Source organism: Colius striatus, chromosome 1 (assembly GCF_028858725.1).
Source record: "Colius striatus isolate bColStr4 chromosome 1, bColStr4.1.hap1, whole genome shotgun sequence".
In the NCBI taxonomy this organism is placed as follows: domain Eukaryota; kingdom Metazoa; phylum Chordata; class Aves; order Coliiformes; family Coliidae; genus Colius; species Colius striatus.
Window position 1 is genome coordinate 23,050,121 of NC_084759.1, and position 21,484 is coordinate 23,071,604.

The 21,484-nt window shown below is 44.7% G+C and overlaps 1 protein-coding gene across 9 annotated transcripts in view; it reads right to left on the bottom strand.

Moving 5' to 3' along the window:
- Positions 1 to 12,601: 12,601 nt before the first annotated feature.
- STARD13 (StAR related lipid transfer domain containing 13) overlaps positions 12,602 to 21,484 on the bottom strand; it is a 298,693-nt gene continuing 289,810 nt past the window's right edge. For 8 of the 9 annotated variants that reach the window (XM_061993647.1, XM_061993616.1, XM_061993630.1 and 5 more), the window contains 6 exons: positions 20,710 to 20,917; positions 19,698 to 19,812; positions 18,964 to 19,185; positions 17,481 to 17,698; positions 14,201 to 14,377; positions 12,602 to 13,840 (listed from right to left, as the gene is read on the bottom strand). In XM_061993647.1, the coding sequence (XP_061849631.1) occupies positions 13,723 to 13,840; positions 14,201 to 14,377; positions 17,481 to 17,698; positions 18,964 to 19,185; positions 19,698 to 19,812; positions 20,710 to 20,917 (1,058 nt within the window). In that variant the 3' untranslated portion in view covers positions 12,602 to 13,722. Of the gene's footprint in view, positions 13,841 to 14,200; positions 14,378 to 17,480; positions 17,699 to 18,963; positions 19,186 to 19,697; positions 19,832 to 20,709; positions 20,918 to 21,484 lie in introns of those variants that run through there. The other variant, XM_061993653.1, reaches the window with a different exon arrangement.

Genomic DNA, 21,484 nt, shown 5'->3' on the forward strand with positions numbered 1-21,484 from the left:
TGAGACGAGATTGCTAGCATATGGCTTCCAGAAACTGTTTTCTCTGGTTGAGTACATTTGTTCATTGACCAGTCCTTAATTCCTGTGGTTGGAGTTGTCTCACAACTTTCCCTGGGACCTTTTGTTGAGCAGATGCTTTCCCCTCCTTGACTTTGCCTTGTTGAGTTGGAAGGGTGAAAAATACGTTTCGAAGACATGGAGTGATGGAAGAGCCTGAATGTCGAATTCTGGGGAGAAGCAAAATGGCTTTCTTTTCCAAATGAGGGTCTCATGCTGATGTTGCTTGGTCAGAGCCAGCACCTGACTGGAGCAAGGAATGTAACCAAGCAGAGATGGAAGAGAATTGCACAAAGAAGCACTGAGGGAAAGTGCACTCCCCCTTTCCTCCAGCAGATACAGGAGGACTCAAACCTGTGCTGCTTGGAGCTCTCAGTAAATCCCTTAGCTATTACTCAGGTTTCTGATGGCTGCCTCTGGCTTCTGTCATTGGGGCAGCTTCAGCTAAAGGAACTGTGTCTTTCCCAGGGAGGAAAGCAGCAGGGGATGGCAGGGGTCATGCATCTGATGGGAAGAGATGGGAATGGTGAAAGGACATCTCTTTGATTTGCTCAGTAAAACAGCATAGAGTGGGATGTCTTTGCTGTGCCAGTTGTCAGAAAGCTATGTGCCTGGTCCTATTGCCCTATACCCATGGACACAGCAGGTCTGGGGCACCCCATTTCTGCACTTTTGGCAGCAAGTGACACACAGCTGCAACTCCGCTGCTACCCGCCTACCTGCTGAAAACTTGAGAGTAATTCAGTTAAGATGGTCTCTGCATGCCACTTGTGTTGAGTGTGGAGACTTCAAAGCCCAGTGTTTTGGTGTAATAATGTAGCACTTTATTGTTGTTTTTGCCAGGGTCTGAGATCTTGAAGCTTCTTCCAGGTGGACTGGAGGGTCTCCTTAGAGCAGCTGGACCTGGTCCTGGCAGCATTTCATCCCAAAGTATTACTGAATGGCTGAGGACTTTGCATCTTTCTCTCAGCAAGATAAAACTAGCAAAATATTAGAAAGATTGTTTATTAGCAGAAATAGAGAGAGAATGGAAGAAAACCCTGTGTTATTTTGCCAGCCTATGAGTCACTACGTTAGGAGTGTCCTCTGTGTAAAGCAGTGAGGTCATTTTTCTCCACTCCCTACCTCTAGGCCTGCATTGCCTTCAGCTGTAATTGTATTTTTATTGCTATGTGAATAATGTCACTCACTGGAAAGAATATTTCAAAGGAACTATGCTCTCTGTTAATTAAGAATTATTTATCTACTAAAGCTGATTATGTTGTATTAAATGTGGTGTTTATCTACTAGATGACTAGTAGATGACTAAATGACCTCCCAGGGTTCCTTTCATCCTGAATACTTTGTGATTCTGTGATTCTACAATGTAAATGAAAACTTACATATGAAATGTGATTTTTATTTCTAAGTTAAGATTGTATTTAAAAAAAAAAAATAGAAATAGAATTAGAATTAGTATCTTATAATAATGATTAATGTATTTGTCCTCTACTTTGACTTTTAAAAAGGTCTCTCTTTGCACTAACGTATATTTTGGTATTGAGATTAAGGTGAAAAATTCAGGTTAAGTGATGAAGTTTTAAAAATATATACAAAAATTATTTATAGCCTGATAGGACTTGCTGAAGAAGAGCAAACTTAAACTGCTGTATATGTATGCATTGGAGCCTGGCCCAGTGTGAATTACAAAGGAACAGCTCTGCCTAAATGTTTGAAACACCAAATGACTTTCTCCATGGCATGGCAATGAATCACCTTGCTACTCTGGTAGTCAGTTGCCTTCATAGTGCATAGAAAAAAAGTGATATTCATTTAATACAAACTGCAGCCAGGTCATGCCTAACTTGTGTGTTATGTGCATGTGGGTGTGAATGCTACCATTGTTTTGCTGTTGGTAAGACAAGAAGAATCTGGTCCTGAGTTTTCTGAGAAAAGGTGCCTCCCCTGGGCTTGAGGGTTCAGGGAACCTGGGCAGGGCAGGGCAGGGCAAGCCCAGAAGAGCAGGGGTGCTGTGCTGGAGGCCACTGGCTCTTCCTGATGCTAGACTAGCCAGTAACTGTCCTGCATGTGCCATTTCATAGCCCCACCACAACATAGTGTGTGCAACAGCAGTCTGAGCTGGGAAGGAGACCGTGCAGGCTCTTCCTGCAGAGGCTGGGTGAGATGTGACCACCGGCAGGCAGATGGCACCAGCTGGATATCTAATTTGTAGGTAAACTGGGATTTGTTGCTGTGAGGCTGTAAGATCAGCCCGCTCATGGTGCCGTGGCTTGTGGAAGGGACATGGCCTTTGGTGGAATTCTCCTCATAACAGCTGTTAAATGTGAGTGCAGAGCAGCGACAAGGGGCTGGAGTTGGGCACAGCAGGGGCCAAAGCCTCCTCCTGAGCAGCCTGCCTGTGGCGTTGCCCACGCTCAGCAACGCTCAGCGAATGCACTGCACAGTGATGCGCCTGGGGAAACACGGGCAGATCTGGTGGAGATAGTGACATGGCTTTGCCTCATGAATCTGCCTCGCCTCATGAAATCGGGGCCAGCGCAAGTTTCATGTCAATCTTCCCGAGAAAAAAATTCACCCTCCACCAACAACACAAAAGCCCTTGAATAGGTAAAGATTTGGTACCTGTCCAAGGAGAATTGCGGTGTGCTCATGCAAGCTGATGCAGCAATCACCTCCTGCAATCAGGCTGTGGGCCGAGGGGCACTACTGTCCGTTCGGCACTGACGGGTGAGCAAAGATCTGGCGCTTTCCTCTCCCCATCTGTGCACCTAGAGCAGAAATGCCTGCAGCAGCGAGGACTCTGAGCAGAGGGGACTCTGTAGTCGAGCTGCAAAGAGAATCCAGAGAGGATAGTACTGTATTTTCTGAAGAGGAGCCACAGCCTGCACGTAATGGATATTAACATTCAGTGTCTTACATAGACTAGTTTCTTGATTTGAACCGTGTTTCCAGAATGAAATGTTGTTTCCCTTTTACTCGATGCTCCAGATTAAACATGTTCTAAAACAGAAAACTATAATTCAAAATATTTTTTGTGACACCAGTGCAAAGCTTCTGGTTTATTTCTTGAAGAGACTGTGCGGAGTGACTGTGGGAAGGATGTCTTTGCTAAATGAAAGAATGAATGTTACATTGTTTTTATAGCAACCTCAGAAATGAAATAAAGATACTGTCCATAACAAGCTGTAACATGATCGTACTGTTTCGTCTGCCCAATTTGTCTGCAGCATGAAGTACAGAGTAACCTTAGGAGAAGCTATTTTGATAGCTCTGCAAGGAATTCATGTTGCTGTTTGTTTTTTCCAATGCCACATAAATAACTGTAACTTTTGTGGGAGACTGGTGGGGCCTGCGTCTAAACAGGACTTGCTTCTGCAGGGGAGTTGCACTAAATGATCTCTAAAGGTCCCTTCCAACCCCTACCATCCTATGACTCTATGATTTTCCAACAGACCTCGGGCTTTGGAGCAGTTTGGGTTCTTTGATTATTTATTTAGTTTTTTGTAAGAAGTAACCGTACCAATGCAAGAGTGTTTTGTGGCCAAAGCCGATTCCATAGTAACACTGAAGTTAAATTTGACAGCTCTTCTATTCTAGGAGAGTTACTCACAGGCTCGAGGGATTTTGTCAGCATAGTGGTGGCACTAAGCTGTCAGTTTGTGGCATCCTTGTTAAACATCCTAAGGAAGGCAAATGTAAAGGTTAAAAGAAGTGAGAGCAGAAAGGGACGAGACTAATTAATGGGATAGTGGCCATAGAAGTGTCACCATGTTTAAACACACAACTTGCCCTTCACTTTTATCCTTGTGTTGTGTTTGTTTGCTTTGTGAGTCACTTAAAAAACTTGATCTGTTAGCTCTACTTGCAAAATCCCCTTAGGTGAAAACACTCTTATTCATACAATCACAGAGTCCTTTAGGTTGGAAAAGACCTTTAAGATCAGGGCAAACAAGTCAGTTTTAGGTGCTAGACTTCGGCTGAGAAAGTTCAGTCTTTTCCGTTCTGCACTCATGCAAAGCCGAGAAAAGGAGGCGAGGAAAAGAAAGGGGAAAACTCTCTCTGTCTTTGATGTGCCAAACCACTCTTGGCCACAAGGCGACAGCTGGTGCTGGCCTGTGAAGCCCACCCTTTTTAAGAGATTGGAAAAAGAAGGAATAACGAGGTGAAATGAAAGTGGCAGTATCCAGCATACCAGAGGATTTTGTTTTGCGAGCTGAATGGAATCACCACTCTCTGTCAAACAGTCCTGAGAAAATTAAGATCTTTAAGAAACCAGAAAGTTGAAATAACAGCAGCCTACAGCCAAGACGCTTGTGGGTGCTGACATTTTGCTGGCTATTATTTTGTGGTGCTTTGTGTGTTTGTGAAGGAGGGCAAAAGGGCCAGCGGGGCAGAGAGAAGCCAGAGAAAATGCTAATGAAGCAGGGCAGAAAAGCCACGGGCACAAGCTGAGTTCCTCACCCTGGGGGCTGAGGGAACAGTCTCTCAGAGGTGTGGGAATGAGCCATGGGGCTTTGAATGTTCTTTGTGAGAAAAATCAGATTTTAGAAACGAATCAACTTTGAAAACTCCCGTATTTGTCCCTTAATGATGCACCTCCTACATGATGAATTTTACTGTCAAAAGCCTTTTACTCGTCACACAACCCAACATGGTGAGGCATCGTTATCTGGTCCCAAATGTGTTTCTGGCCTGAGGTGGTCCGAGGGTGCAGAGGGGAACCAGGCACTAGTGGGTGGGACGGTGGTCACTCTCATGGGCACTGAGCAAAGCAGTGGGAAGGACAGCAATGATGATTTTTCTTAAATACTGCAGGTTCACAAGGAGTTGGATTAGTTTCTACATTAGTTGTTTTCTGTTAGTGGAAAGAGTTTCTTCCTTACTAAGAGAATTACACACAAGATTTTGGGGTCGTTTTTTGGCAGAGAGACATCAATTTTAACTCTTTCCCCCTAACCTGGGATGTATAATGTAGTTCCCTCTGTTTTTTTAATGGCATCAGTCCTTGCAAGGAAAGAGAGGATGAGAGCAACACCTTCTCAGTCCCTCTTGTTTGACTCTCAGGAGCCAGAGCAGCCTCCAAGCCAGAGTTTCTCCTGGGACTATGCCTTGCTGGGGTGTGTGTTGGAGCCGGAGTGGTGCAGAGCCACAGGTGTCTTCCAAGTGAGACGTGTGGCAGGGCCGGAGGAATGGCAGAGCCAGTGGTGTGTCCCAGCAGGGTGCTACCTAGCATGGCAGTTTGGCTTAGCAGCAAGCACCCAGGACTCTGCAACAGGCTTCCAGCAGTGCTGTAAACCAGCAAACACAACACCTGACCCAAAAAATCTGTTTTTCCTTGCACTGGAGGGAGCTGCAAATTGGCCGAGTGTTTAGTTCAAGAGGTGTAATGGTATAAACTACCTGCGCTGTAAAGTTTTACGAGGTGACAAAGTTTTGTAGTCTGGCGAGAGCGCAGTTTGAGCTGGAGGCCACTGGATGCCCTGCCAGGAAAGGGAGAGGAGGAAGCCAATGAAGAGGGTGTCCTGGCAGGCTGCAGCCTTTTGGGTCTGGTCAGCCAAAAGGGTCCCTGAGGGGTGTGAGGCTGCCAGTCCTCCATCCTGAGACAGGGGCTCAGTGCTGCCTGAAGAATGAAGCAGGGTCAGCTCTAGCGTTCTCACCACCTCCTCTTCCCATTTTGGGCAAATGCTTATTGACATTTGGGCTATGAAATGGGGAGCTAAATAAAAAGGCATGACATAGGTATGCCAGGATGTATAGTTTATTTAGGAGGTAAAATACTGTTTATAGGCCCTACAGGTTTGTTGTTGCCAGTTATTACTTTGCAGCAACCCCCCCGCCTCCCTCTTCACTGGAATCAAATGGGTCTTGTTTGCAAAAGCTGAGAAAATAAATGCTCATAAAGTAAGCTGCCAGCATTGCAGTCGTCTCTCCCAGCACTAACTGAGCCTTTAAGTCCGCTGCTGATGGAAGTTTGTGAATTTTATACACATTTGTAACTCATTTATCTGCCACATTGCTGCAGGATCCATGAGCGGATATTGCCTTTCCTTGCACCTCACAGCGGGAGGCAGTGGGGTCGTGCACTCCACAGCACGTGGTTGCTCCTGCTTGGTATTCACAGGCACATTCCTCCAGCTGGTGATATATTATTATTGGGCTAGAAGAAAAAAATAATGCAACTCAGCTCTTATTATTTTCTCCCTTTATCTGTTTGGTCATATTAATGTGGGATAATCATTATATAAATGCACAGGAGACGCAGTCAAGGACACATTTAAAGTCTTCCAATGCTCTTGTACTTCAGTCATTCATCTTCTGTCTTTAATTACAGCAAAGGATCTCAGAGGCACTTAAAAGATTAAATTACTCAATTATTTGAAAAACCCAAATGCAATAACTGTACCTCTTTTCTGATAAATACCAGTGATTGCTGGAAAAGGTTGCCCAAGGCAAGAAATACTGGGAGGCCAAGGAGACCATATTGTAACATTTTGGCTTAGGCCAGGGATACCCATTTAATTTTTCATTATTTTTATTTACATTTATAATAACCACAAACTTGTCCACCGCTGTCCTGGTGGTTTTAGCAGTGTGATGAATGTCACTCCTCAACTATTTCACCGAATCACAGAATGGCAGGGGTTGGAAGGGACCTCTAGATATCATCTAGTCCAACTCCCTACTAAAGCAGGTCCACCTCGATCAGGTCGTACAAAGAGTTTATGAGTGTCCTGGCTCCTCATCAGCTGTGGAGAGAATGAGATGAGAGCACTGGATGGCAACGGCAGCTCAAAGACAGAAGGCTCCAGGTGGGCATCAGCATGGCCAGGCAGTGAGCCCCATGCGAGGCAATGCTTGTGGGTGGGGATTGGGCTGATGTTAGGGAAGGGAATGTGATTAAAACCCCACTCCCTCAGAGCTGGCAGGGCTGGGAGTGCATCACTGCTGTGTCTGGCCAGGGCTCTGCAGCCTCATGGGAAGCAAGAAAGGTGGTCTGCCTAAAGCCGTCTCTGAAATGGTGCTCTGCCTGTCCCATAGACCCAGGAGGGAATAGTGTACCCTGCATGTGGGCATTGCTGCCAATGCTGTGACAATGCATCCACAGAAGCAGAGCTCGTCCTTCAGCCCTGTTGCTCTCCAGGGATCCCCAAATAAAGCCAGTGAAGAATGGGAAGTTCTTCCTAAATATTTTGCAAAGCAGCACATGTGATGAGCCCAATGCTACAAGCCTGGGTAAGGGGTGCAGGCTGGTGTAATCCCTCATCCTTGGGCCAGGAGGAAAGGGATGTAACTCTTCAGGGACAAAGAAATGTTTTAGACACTAGCAGAAGCTGCCCAGGGAGGTGGTGGAGTCCCCATCCCTGGAGATATTTAAAAGACATGTAGATAAGATGCTGAGGGATGTGGTTTCATGGTGGGCTTGGTAGTGTGAGATTAGTAGTCGGACTTCATGATCTTAAAGGTGTTTTCCAACCAAAACAATTCTATGATTCTACGAAATCCAGGCTGAAGAGCTAAAATCCTGCACTTTCTCATCATAGGCCCAGTTCTCAGTTTCTGTCCCATCAGGAACGAGCCAACACAGGGCACAACGCCAGACTAGCCATGAACCCGGGGGATTCTTAGAGCCGTGGTGGGCTCCTTGTTGATGCTGGTTAGCCAGCAGTGTGGCACATGGCTGGGTGATTGGTGCTGATAAACGAAAGCTCTACTTTCAGCTACTCCTATGGCAAATCTATAAACTGATAGAGTCTGGGGGAAGGAAAAAACGAAGGGGATTTCCTGTTTGTGGTCAAGCCAGACCAGCTGTGGTGCCTCTGACCCTTCTGCCATGAACACCAAGGCTGGCTGGAGTTGGTGAGGTGCAGCGGGGTGGCCGGGGTGGCATGAGGCTCACGGGGCACCCAGCCAGCAGCATCCAGCCAGCATCCATCCCGCACGCCTGGCCGGGCGCTGCTGGCCCGCAGATGCTGCTGTGAGGGTTACTGCTCTCTGCTCCTGCACCTGGCTTCCCAACTTTATGTAATCAATTTCTTTTAAAGAAATAGTCAGTAATTTGATATGCAAACTTTCAAGGGAAAGGAGCCATTCCAGCAAGGGGTGGGCCAGGCACGCTCTGGGGAGGGACAGATGGCCCTGCGGCTACTTTGCTCCCATAAATCACAAGCTGCTGTGAATCCTCACTGCAGCAAGTGCTGGCTCTGTGTTTCAGCCATGTGCCTCTTTCGGAGCTACTACGAGCAGGTGAAAGAGAAAGAGCAGGGTCTGCACTTTTAAGCTAAGTTTCTCTAGTGCTTTTTGCAGAGTTGAGCAATTTTGATTAAGAAATAAGTCATAATCCTCTCTCTGGCCGCCAGGAGAGCTGCATGCAGCTGCTCTGCCCAGGCAGGGCAGCCTCTTCCTGGAGCAGAAGCTCTTGCTGCAGAATGAGGTATGTTTTGGTCCCAGCCATGCCCTTGTCCTACCTTCCTGCAAACTGCTACCAATGAACAGACCAGCACACTGCTTTCAAACCATGGCTGCCTTTCGCCTCCCCATCGTGACAGATACACTCTCCCCAGTAGAGGATTGAAAGCCTCAGATTGTCATTGCAGCAAGACTGAGGAGCACACGTGTGCTGGTACAGGCTCTTGGTTATTTTCCTGCTCCTGCCTTCCTGCCTACTTGGAGGAGGGGAGCACAGAACACCTCTCCTCACCCCAAGATTCTGTCTGGAGTGTGAGGCATAAGACATTTACAGATTTGATACCTGTAAGGCTGGGAGTGCCTGATCCCATCTCTGTTGCATCTGGAGCTGGGATCATAGAATGCTCTCCCACCATGATTGCCCTGCCCTGGAGGCTGAGCCCTGTGGCAGCCTGGGCTGGGCGAGCTGGCCGTAGGCTGGAGCCCAGCCTGCAGACAGGTATGCAGCAACTGAGTAAGGAAGAGGGCTTGGGGGCCCAAAAGCTGGACTTAGGTGGTAGGAGAGGGCAGTGGAAAATAGTTACCTGTGAGAGGTCAGTAGTAGTAGTAATGGAGATTCTAGTTTCAGAGTCAAGGGGATGGAAGGGGATAAGTGTCCAGGTTACTTGTTCTGCAAGAGATGCCAATAGCCTTCATCAGAGGCTGTCGTGTCTTAAGTTCTGGTGTGGATTAGGAAGGGTATCTGGGAGCGTGTGAGACTTCCCCAATAGTAGCCTACAAACACCAGGCAAATAGTTCTCTGCAGCATTGCAATGTTTGCCCTGTGGTTTACTCATTAACCCAGGGCCAACTGCTCTGCTCTCTGTTAGCCCCCAAGTTCCACCTACTGGTGTGTTTGCTGAGTTTCTTACACACTGACATGAGCCAGTCATCTACAGTCACACAGTGCTAGGTGGGATCTGCTCTGCATCCATTGCTGCTTTGGGGGGAAATGTGAGCTTTCTGCATAGTGTAGCTAGGTGACCTATGATGTTAAGGGTCACAATTTAAATTGTACATTTTAGGAAAGCCCAAATACCCACCTTGTTATGAATCTGGGGTTGGATGCCCTATACTCCTGGACCTGACACAGGACTATGTGCAACTGCAGTTGCAACAACGTGTTCTGCCTGGCCCAGCAGCCAGCCATAGGAAACCCATGTGCACCTATGACTGACCCCCACTTGGCAAGGACAGAATGACACAACCATACTAAATCCCCAAGGGACATTGCCATTTGCTGCTTGCTATCTGGCAAGCTCTGTGTTTGCTTCCCAGCTCTTACATGTCACTATTGAGCCGCAGTGCATATTGGCATACAGTTTTCATCCTCTCCTGTTTGTTTTGCAGCCTCCAGCAGTCTGCTGGGTATTTCTTCCAGTCTTTCCACCTCACAGTCATTTCAGGGTGTTCAGTATGTGCCTTTGTCCACCTGCTATTTCAGAGCAACATCTCTTGAGCATGCCAAGATCCTCCAAGGCTGACATGGATTCTGCAGAGCAACTGCACCAAACAGACGGATGACTCCTATGTTGTAGAGAAGATGGATGCCCAAAAATTCAACATTTAAAAGACTGCAGACACCAGGAGCTGAAACACCAGTGCTGTTAGGGTTGTCTTCCCTGACATCACTACAGGTGGGTGGGAGGGAGAGATGGGAATGAGAGTACTATATTTTTTTTTGCAACAAAAGACGAGACTTACACAGTTGACCACCTGCTATGGCAGAGAAGTAGAGAAAACTGCTTCCTTTCAGTCCAGAGGGGATATTCCTAGGACACCTCTCCTGGATAGTCCTTCAAAGCTGACTCCCTGCTCACTATCCTGTTTTCTGAGACTCTCTTTTGATAATTCAAGAGAGAGCTGGAGAGAGACAGGCCCATCCAAAGGGACATTTTTTCCATCTGTAGATGTGTAAGGCAAACCACAGGAATCACTATCCTGCTGTTGCATCTTTTTCTCTTTTGCAGTGACTTATCATAGAATCACAGAATGGTAGGGTTGGAAGGGACCTTTAGGTACCATCTAGTCCAAGCCCCCTGCAGAAGCAGGTTCACCTAGATCAGGTTGCATAGGAACATTTCCAGGTGGGTCTTGACTTGATGGATTTGTGGTGGCTGAAACCTGATAATATGAATGCCAACATTCAGCATGTCAGCTCCATGGTCACTCTTATGAACCTCAACTTAAGATTACTTTCAAGAATGTAAATGTGGCATCATTGTTGAATTCAGTGGGAGTCAGAGGCCTAAACACTGTGAGGACCTGAGTTTGCCTTCTTCAAGCCAGGCATCCTAGCTTAATGGCTTCTTTGGAAAACATAATCTTTACCATGAAGCTCTTGTATACTTAAGGACACAACAGGATAAGTGTAATGGGCAACAACAGAATTCTGAGCCTAAAGTGATTACTGAAGTCACATTCAGAACAGTTTAGTGTACAGTAGGTTGCAATAAAGAAAGCAAGGGCTTAAAGGTGCCATGTTTCTTGTGCCAACAGATGACATCAGTGTGCAAAGAAACACAATTGTTTAGTGTACATAAATTTATTCAAATCTGCAATTATTTATTTACAACTAATGACTGATACCAACAGATGAGGTAAAAATATGAGGTATTGATATGAGTATAACATTTAAAAATGCAATTATCATAATGGCAATGTAACAATACAAAATACTGTGGTAGCTGAATGGTAGACATGGCATAATGTGCATCTTAAAGAAAACTTATTTCATTGATACATGGCTTAGAAATGCCAAAAGACCCTGACGGATCTTCTGCAAGGGTGGGAGGACACAGGGCACCTTCTGGCTGAGCAAGGACTTGTCAGACAGGATAAAACTACTGTCTAGGTTTTCCTTTCATTTCCTTAAGAAATTATTTACTGTCAGACAACTGCCATTCCCAGGGCCAGAAATTCTGCAGTCATTAATACTGAGGCACTACTGTCTTCATTTATGCAAACCAGTGTAGCAGAAGCGCTCTAATTGCCTTGTGTTTTGGAAAACAGCCAGCACAAAATCTGCTGCCATGGCTACAGGCATTTATGGAGGAGGTGCCACTTTCTGGGATGGCAGTGCTGCTGGAACCCGGGGGCCTGGCCTTGCCCTGCCAGCTCCCAGCACAAGCCCCCGCATGCTGCCTCCTGGGCGAGCTGGCCCTGGGCAGTAGCCCTGCCCTGCAGCTGGCTAGTGGCTGCCAGACCTCAATGTGGCCACGTAAGGCTGTGAGCACTCTCCTGTCCACACAACAGACACACAATAGTTGCACATTGCAACTGTTGTTGGCCACAAACTCAGGGCAGGAGATCACAGGCAGTCAACCTCCCCGATCCTATGAGTTGCATGGTAAAATGTGGGTGAGACAGCTCATGGGGAACAATGGTGACTTTTTAGGGGGGTCCTGCTGTTCCACGGGGATCACATACTGGGTCACTCTGCTCCTGTTCTCCCTGAGCTCCCACCAGCTTGCTTCTTCAGACTGTAGGGCTGTCCCCCACCAGGACAGCCCTTACCATGAACACAATGCAAGGACTATCAAGGACTGCACGTGGTCTACCCCACAGCCCCCATACCTGGGGCAGATTCCAAGCACTGACCCCCTTTACTGCATCAGGGCACCAAACTGTAGCTTCGTGTGGGAAAGGTATCCCACTTAATTGACCTCATATTGTATCTTAGCAGATGTTTTTGGAAGGACTGAGCTAAAGCACTGTCTGTGAATGATTTGGATGGTTTATGCAGCAATAAATAAAGTCAAAGTGAACAATGGCGAGTAATGAAAATCAGTATTAACAGGCTTGTACATTCTTATTGAATCACAGATGTAATATCATTTTTGGTCTTAGGTTAGTTGAAAACAAAACAGAACCCTGCCTCAAAGGTAACATCGACAAATTATTATGACTTTTAAAGCATTCTTCTACTAGCAAAATAATAGGTCCCTGAAAATGACATAATAGGCTTAAATGGCTCCTACTCCTCATAGTCAGGGGCTAATCCTGCTCCCATCAATGCCTACAGAGGCAGGATTGGTGCAATATAATATGAAAATGCCTGCTGTTACTATAAAGACAATCTTTCCAAGCATAGTCTGTGTTTAGTCTTTTAAATATCCATGATGTGTTTATTAAAAGCTTAAAAATGTAGTCGTTTGTATAGTAAGAATATGAAAAGGCATGGTATTCGTATGCACATCTTTGTGTCCACTGGGTGTGGAAAAATCTGCTTTGGAGTTTCTTAACAATTAGCTGTCTCTGCAGGAGAAGAACACCACACAAACACTTACTGAGAACCCAGACAAACACTTCAAAGAAAGATAAGATTTACAGCTTAATAACTTACTGGTCTGATTGCAGACACCTCAGTACCCACAGCGTCATCTTGTACTCTCCAAGAACGAGCAGTTACTGTGAACACTGCAGGTAGTGAGGTTCTCCAGCGGCAGATACACCATTGATTAAGGCAATAGGTAAGTTTTCAACACCTTTTACACAAACTTTCTGCAGCTGAACACAAACAGCCTTCCAAGTGTCTCTCTCAGTTACATTTCCACACATTTTAATTGGTGAAATTGATCCACTCCTCGTTATTTTTAAACGTACAGTAGCCTCCCTCCTCCTTACTTCTTTTAATTCTCCCTACATCTAACTCTAGGTACCTTCTCACAGCACACACAGATATGAAAGGCAATTGAGAGTGGGCGCTCCTGCCGTCCCAGGCAGACTACGCCTGGGAGCCCTGTGACAACAGCACACACAGCTTATGTAGCAGTGACACAAGAAACAAGTGACAGATTCACTGAAGGTCCAACTGATGCAAGCGGTTTGCACTGAGTTATATACAAAATAATTAATTTATACATATACATATATATAGATATAATATAAATATATACATACTGTACATAATTTATTTACAATTAAAATATGCTTCTTAGAAGCCTTTAAATACAAGAGTTATGTGACACAAGAATAATGGCAACAGTCTGATTTTGAAGTAATAATGATAAAAGCTCTCAGAAGAAATGTTTACTTCAATAACTGAAATGAATACAGAAGGGATGTGGCAGGGGAGAGGTGAAGTCTCCAGAATAAAAGAACTTTCCTATAAAATTCCTGTCTCAGCTTGTTCAGCAGCTCTCAGTATTTTTTGCTCTCAGTATTCCCGTTCCCCACCAGACCTTGATTTACGCTCAACATGCTCCCAGGAACACTTCCTCAGATTTTTGTTTCCGGTCCCTCAGCAATCAGAGGCTGAAATGAGTTTCTGATCCTGGCAACTTCTGCTGCACACAGATGTCCAAAGCCTTTGTTGTACCACTCTGGTGAACGTCCTCTGAAGAAATGGAAAGAGAATTGAGTAACTCAAACACTCCAGAAACATGCCCCACAGGAATGGGCTTGCCATGCTTCCTATTCCCCACTGCCCACGGTGGCAGTGGGGACTTCAAATGCTTGTCATTGTTATCATGCTCTGAAGCTCTCCCTTGCAGTAACTAGAAAAGGAGGTTTTACTTCTGTCATCACATCGTAAGAGAGGCAGACGCTGAATTGAGAAATGAGCTTGGTGTATAGAAAAGACTGCAGGAAGACTCCAAAGCCACATAGCTATGTTGATCCCAACATCTCCCCTCCCGGAGCTCAAAGTTTTTGCCCTGCTGAGTGGACACTGGCTTTTTGCAGGTGGAATACTTACTTTAGGTCAATTCTGCAGATGTGAGTCAGCCTGGCTTTCCCTGAGCCACATGGCTCTATCAAGTACTGAGACTCCATCACGATGGCTCGCACAGCACCCATGAGAGCAGCCTCTTCATGCTCCACAGAGATGGCAACCAGCATGCACATTCCCTTTGGCAAATCCGTCCTCCATGTCCTGTAGCAACACATTCAAGATGGGATCAATTCAGTAGTGGACCTTTTGGGCGCACGAGGAAGAAGCAGAATTAAAGCTACAGTTTGCTTGCCTGCCTATGCTTGTTGTTGCCTGCAATGCCACTGGCCTGTCCTAGGAGTCCCTGGAGAAGTTTTGTATTCCCCAGTTGGGGAATGGCCACCCATCTACATTGCTGCAGGCTCCAGGTGGAGCAGCTTTGCTTCTCCACATAAGCATTTTGTAACCATTATGTATTCAGGGCATGATACAGCCTTTTACAGACAGACAGGAGTTTTGGAAAGGAGACAAAGTGAGGAAAAGACACCCAAGCAAAGGCTGTAATGTTGCATTGCACCCATGCAGACATAGAACATCAAATACAGTTTAGCACACCAGAAATCCCCACTACTACCCACACTGACTTCTGAAACTCACACAACGTGTTGCAAGGACATCTGAATTAAACCCAAAACATCCTTTAATTTTTTTCCCCTCTCCCAAGTTTCCAGTCTCTCTTGCATGCTGCAGAAATTTTACACCAAGTTCAAGAGTCCTAGACTTTAACAGTTTTTTTCTTGTTCTTTAATAACTCACTACATATTCTGGTAGTCACACATGTTTCTCACTGGCCTTGAATCTCACAGGACAGGTCTACGCTGTTTCCTGTGCTGTGAGGAGAAATGAGAAATTCCCACTGTGCTGTGTAGCAGCATCTGGCCATGGGCTGTCTGGTACAGGGATTATGTTACCTTGGGAAGTATCATGTTTTAGCAGGTAAGGCACTTTTAAGGGCTGTTGAAGTTTGGACTGCAGCAGATCATTTCAACATTCTGTGTTTTTCCTTATGTGAAATTGAGAAATTCAAGACACTGCAGGAAAACAGTGACTTCAGAAGGTTTCACAAGTGTCTGTGCATTAATAAAAACAATGAGCTATCTGGGCAGAAGAAACACAAAAGGAGAGTAGGAAAAAACCAAAAACCACACCTCAGACGTACGGTGAAATGCTGAACCATCTACTGTGAACGGCTGCACAGTGCTCAGATGCAATCATATCGTCTTGGTAACTACGTGGTACTTAACTTGGGCCATTTGTGAAGTGGAAAACTATTTATCCCAGGAGGCTGCAGAAGACTTATGGTTCCTATTTCCAGTTACGCTGATTTAGGCCAGTTTCTGTATTTCTCTAAATATCTCAAAGTAGTAAAAACAGGCAGGGCACCTAACTGACACAGATGTTTCATGTTCATTGAGTACCACAGCATCTGAGGAATCTTTAATAACAAGTGCTGCCCGTGCAGGGCAGCTGAGAGCTGCATCAGATCCCAGGCATGTCAAACGTTGCCCCTGTTCTCTTACCGTTAGAGTCTTCCCAAGGGAACCTAATCCTCTTGTTATGACTGGCAAATTAGGGAGGAAAATAAAAAAGAGAAAAGGACAACTAAGTTTACCTTTCACATCCAAACGTTTGATTGGGAAGGAAAGAACTGCCATGTGTTAAAATATATTTATTCATGTCCCCAGAGGTAAATGATAATTTCACTGTTCACTTCTCACCAATGACGAGGTATGAAGTTGACTGTGATATCACTGGCTAACCTTTCTCTAGACTTCACGATATAAATCAAAAGAGATAAACAACAGAATCTGACAGATCTGCCTGATGTCTGTTTTCAGCCCTTAAAAGCCCACCAGGATTCAGTTTTATGATACGTATTTCAGTCCTTGGGGGTCATTCTGCCTGGGTTAGTGAAACGAATGAGAACTCAATGGCGGGATCTTCCTTTAACTGAAGTGACTGCACAGCAGGTCTTTAAAGAATGCAAACCACCATGAAAGCTAACAGTGAACTAAGTGGCAAATAAGAACAGAATTATGGCCATCCAAACCTTCCTGCCGCTCCCAGGCAAACTTCTTGGTGCTATGTGGAGGGCCAACTCTATCACTGGTTTAAGTCAATAATATTACAAACGAAACCTAATTATTTTATGATTAATTTAGCCCTGTGGAAAGGCAAAGGAAATGGAGTAATGGGAGGACTGGAGTTTTAACATTATAAAGAACTTACAAAAAACATTTTTAAAATCTTCCCCTAGGAGTTCCAATAATTCTTCCCTTATAACAACAACATCTGCATGTTATCAGATTCTCTAAGAGAACAGTGAGGTTCATAAAAGGGATGTACTACTGTAATTACATTTTACTAGGCTCATCTTTTTTCTTCAATCTTTGTTCCCTTTAATACAATTCTGACTCATTGGACTATTTCCTTTGTCAAAACTGCTTAGTAGTTCTCTGGCACAGCATTTCAATCAAAGAAAGCAGAGACCAAGAACAGGAATGCAGAAAATCATCCCGAAATAAATAACTGTAGCACTGACCCTGTTAAGTGAAATATGTCAGCAGCTCTACAATAGCTCCTAGCAAGCAAAGGGCTAGGATTTCAAAGGCAGAAGGTGTATAAGAGGATATTTTTATGTCTGTTCTGTACAGTCAGATAGATGATGGCAGAACTGGGATTGAATTTGGAATATTGATACACAGCTACACATTTATTTGAGGGATGTCATCTCCTTGGAGACAGAATACATATCTGCTGCCTCTTTCTGTTCATCTCCACACAAAGATTTTTATAGGTTAGCATTTCTTGCTCTACAAGGACTTCAACTGCAAACTTGAAAAACAGCTTATATAGACATTGTGTAACAACCTGAGCTTAAAAGCGTCACTATCTTCTCTACCGAACATTTGGCTCTTAAACAAACACTCCCCATAGAACAGCAAAAGCAGCGTAAAAACCAATCAGGTTCCATTTGCACTGTTTTGACATCAAACAAAGCTAAGAGAGAACAGCAGCTACTATCAGACAACTGTCTAAGGAAGAAATGATATTTATGGCCTCAGGAGTACAGATGGCTCAAATTACATATGAGAAAAGGTCAGTATGCTCTAGGTGTACAATTTTAATTCAGTTTGAGAAATCAGCACTGCAGAAGTAGAGCTCTTGAAGCACAGTTACACAGATGCAAAGGCCGAAGGAAGACCCCATCTTCCTTGTACATGCTGCAGGAAGCAAAGGTATTGGAGATCTGCTCTTGGCTTACCTTAGAACAACAAAGTCTCGGACGGGATGAGGAGCCATGCTGTTCAAAACATACTGGTAAACTTCTGTCTGCTTGTCCAAGCTCTCCACCACCTTCCACTGCAAAAAGTCCTCATCCCAGAGGTGACGTTCTCTCAGCACTCGGTTCAGGACAACTGATGGAGGGGCTTCGACTTCCACTGAGGCTTTCCAAAGCCTTAGCGGGTTCCCATCCCCCACCTAGAGTCATGCAATGACATAAACCTCCGTGACTGATACATCCCTCTTCAGCAGAGGATAACTGAGGACAAAATCTTGATATGGGTATCTGACTTGAGCTTAAGAGTATGTACATTTCCCTGCTAATCATTACCATTATTGCTGTTGCTGCTGCTCTGCTGCATGTGCAAACACATGCATAATAGTCCTGGATGGGAAATAGAAGCGATACATTACTTCTGCTTTCACACCTGTGTCTATCTGAATCAGTTCTCACAGTGACAGTGGAGCTGTTGTATTGTTTCTGACTTCATTTCTACGACAGGCACTTTTTCAACCCTAAGCATATTAAGTGTAACGAAGAATATGTGTGTGCAGAACAGATAAGAGTCTGAAACCTTGGGTTGAAATAAAGCTACCACCTTGGGCGGTAGATGCACTAGCTGCGACTGAGGGACCATTAACCCTCCTGGTTAATTGGTGAAGGAGCAGAACATATGTTGTTTTGGTTACGTGTCAGGTACACAGATGTTTGCTCCTCAAAATAGCTGCAAGGGAGGTACTGGGAAAATGCTTTTCAAAGACGGAACACACGAAGTGCTAGCTAACTCTTCCTAGCTCACAGCTCCTGTTGTTACACCTCCACAGTATGCAGTACAGGGAGTGGAAAGTGCTGGGCTACACACAAGATGAATATCCCAAATTCCACACATACAGCTTTTTTGCATGCTGATCCCTAAAAAGGGGTCAGATTTCAGGCAGCAAACAAGTTAATTGTAAGCACTGTATCTTGCAAGCCCTGCTTTTCCAACCCCACCCTGCCCTGGCATCCTTGCATACCAGTGTTAGTGCTCCAGAAATCTCCAGCACCTCCCACAGACCCAGTATTGTGTCCCCAGAAACCCACTTATAGAATAGAATCATAGAATCACTTTGGCTGGAAGAGACCTTTAAGATCATTCAGTCCAGCCTTTGTCCCAATCCTGTCAACCACTAGACCATTTCCCTAAGTGCAACACCTGTCTCTTAAACACCTCCAGGGACTGTGACTCCACCACCTCCCTGGGCAGCCTGTTCCAATGCTTGACAATCCTTTCAGTAAAGAAATCCCTCCTCATATCCAGCCCGAACCTCGCTGGCACAATCTCAGGCTGCTTCCTCTTGTTCTATTGCTTGTTACTAGGGAGAAGAAACTGATCCCCACCTCGTGTGTGTAGCCAGGGTGTCCCACAGGCTGTATTTTGCTTTAGTTTCTTGAGTGCTTCTTCCAGGACGCCCCAAATTACCTTTTTGTAGGCAAGTTCTGTGTTCTCTGTACTGGAACATGTGACCCATCCTTTGAACTTCTCTTTTGCTTCTTTCTGGAGATTCTGCATGAGACTTTCCAGGTACATCTGATAGTTCCCTCCTTCCTCATCCACTTGTTTCCCAAGCTCATCCAGGGTGGGAGAATGGACTTCTGCATCAACATAGGAGTTTCGGGACTGGGTGACCATGTCGTGTGGGACCTGTACCACAGAACGGAGGGAAAACACATGGGCAAAACCTGTTGAGAACTTTTCCTTAAGACAATGTGTTTCTAGGCTGACAGACCATTCAGCACCCAATTGCAATGAGCCTGCAAATGGACACTTATTTCTGTCTTTGCTTCTTAGGCAAGACAAGAAATCAAGGTAGTATAATGAAACAGTCATAACTGAGGTTTTAAAACATTATAATAAAACAAAATGTTAAAGCTGCCGATTTTTATTTTGGACTAAAGTTTCCTAATCCAGGAATTTGGGCTGAAAACTGCCATGGAATAATTACCCTGCATTTTTAATAGTTGTGCCTTTAAATGCCAGAAGGGAACATAAAAAAATGAGATAAATAAACTTTAGATGGAACAAGCTTACAAATAAGTGAGGCACCATCAATCTCTGAGCTAATACAAGACAGAAAATGTAAGCATAAACATAAATACTTCAAAGGGTGCTGCATTATGTGGCCATGAATAATGCCGTTTGAGTCTCTCACTCACCTCAAAAAGTTTGTTGCATTCCATTATCATGTGAGCAAGTCCCTGAGTAGCTGCCAGGTTTTCACTGAGGTCCTTCTGATCTGGCTTGCCTGTTGCATATTTTTTCTGTATTACTCTGTAATTGAATTCAGTGTCTCAGGTAAAAAGAGATGAATCTTTTTAATATGAAAGCACACAGCAGCAGGACGTTCAGAACACCAGAGAGAAAAGCCCATGTGTAGTTTTAATTTGTTACGAAGACTGCTCAGACCATTGGGCCTTTTTTAAAGGAAAAATGTTTACCTAAAACATTGTTGAGCCAAAAGTAAAAGAGGAAAGAGTATGCATGCCCTGCATTATGTTTTATACACTTTAAAAAGGATTTCTACAGACATGATGTACAGTGGTTCACGTGGTTACTGCTTAAAGCACTTGCTCTGACACTGGTTATACATGTACATGACCAAGTAGCTCAATGTATTCTGAACTAGATGGGCAAAAAACAAAGTCAGGAGGCACAACTCTGTTTAGCAGAGTCTATGCCTTGTTTAATCTACACCTTCCATGTTACATGCCATCTTAACATGGCCTGAAATAAACTTGTTTTCCCAAGTGGCAGAACATAGCCAGAAAACATAAAGTGAAAAACCACTCATGGAAAATCTATGTATTAAAATCCTTTAAAACATGGCCAGTCTTCGACTTCAGCTGCAGTAAAATCAGGCCCTTTCACTTCACAGAAGCAAGTATTACTTATGCAAAACTCACTAGTGCCCCATTGAAATCTCGCATGGAAAACAAGCACTGCATATTTAGAACAGCCAGCCAGAAATGCCTGCTCTGCTGTGAGAACACCTTCTGTTCCTGTACAAGTGTGCTTCTGGCTCTGCAGCACGGGCTTTCCCCTCTCACTGAAGCCATGCCCTGTCTAACGTGCTGGAAAGTAGATGCTTTGGAGAAATTTAACCTTTAGAAACACTGAAAGCATCACATGGTTTTAAGGGTATGACTATAGTGTTGAGAAGAAACTTACCTCGGTGAGCTTTCTTTCTTCACTATATTGAGGTGGAAGAGGGAAGGGGCCAGACAAACAGCTATGTTCATAGGAGTCATCTGATTCTCCTCCACAGAGGTGACATCACTCAGGAAGCACAGCAGAGTCTGCAAAACCTCCCTGTTCTCATCAGACATCAGCATGATGGCTGCCTGCACTGCCTGCAGCCGCTGCTCCTTCGGGACATCTGAGGAAAATCAAGTGTTCATTGCAAGATAAGGTAAGGAGCCAGGAGCAAGATCTGAGTTAGCACAAGCATTCACATTCTGGGAATGGCTTTCTGAAGCAGCAAAGACCAGCTGGTTGTTGGAGGGCTGTGGTATTTGCTCCTCTGTCAAGCACAGCTCTGTAGATGCCTGTAGGTGACGTTTCTCTGCTAGTTTGAAAAGCTGTTACCCAAGAAAGGCTAAACTTCATTTAAAGTATAGGAAGGGAGAGAGTACTCAGTACTCATGTCTTTAAATGGTATTTCTCAGGTTTCTTTTGTCCCCTGGGGAGACCAAAAGTCTTAGGGAAGCTTCAGGAAAACACACTTGTGTCCTAAACCATAGAAGACTTTAATGAAAGTGGAGACGGATATGCTTAAATAACAGCACAGACAGATCAGCTTCTAAAACTACCACAAGTTTTCTGTGTTTGGACTTGGAGCCTTCCTCTGGGTATTACATATGCTCTATATAATTGAACAGAAGAACAATAAAACCAGATTTAAAATAGAAAGAACAGACAGCTTTTAAGCTCTGCCTGCTAGTCT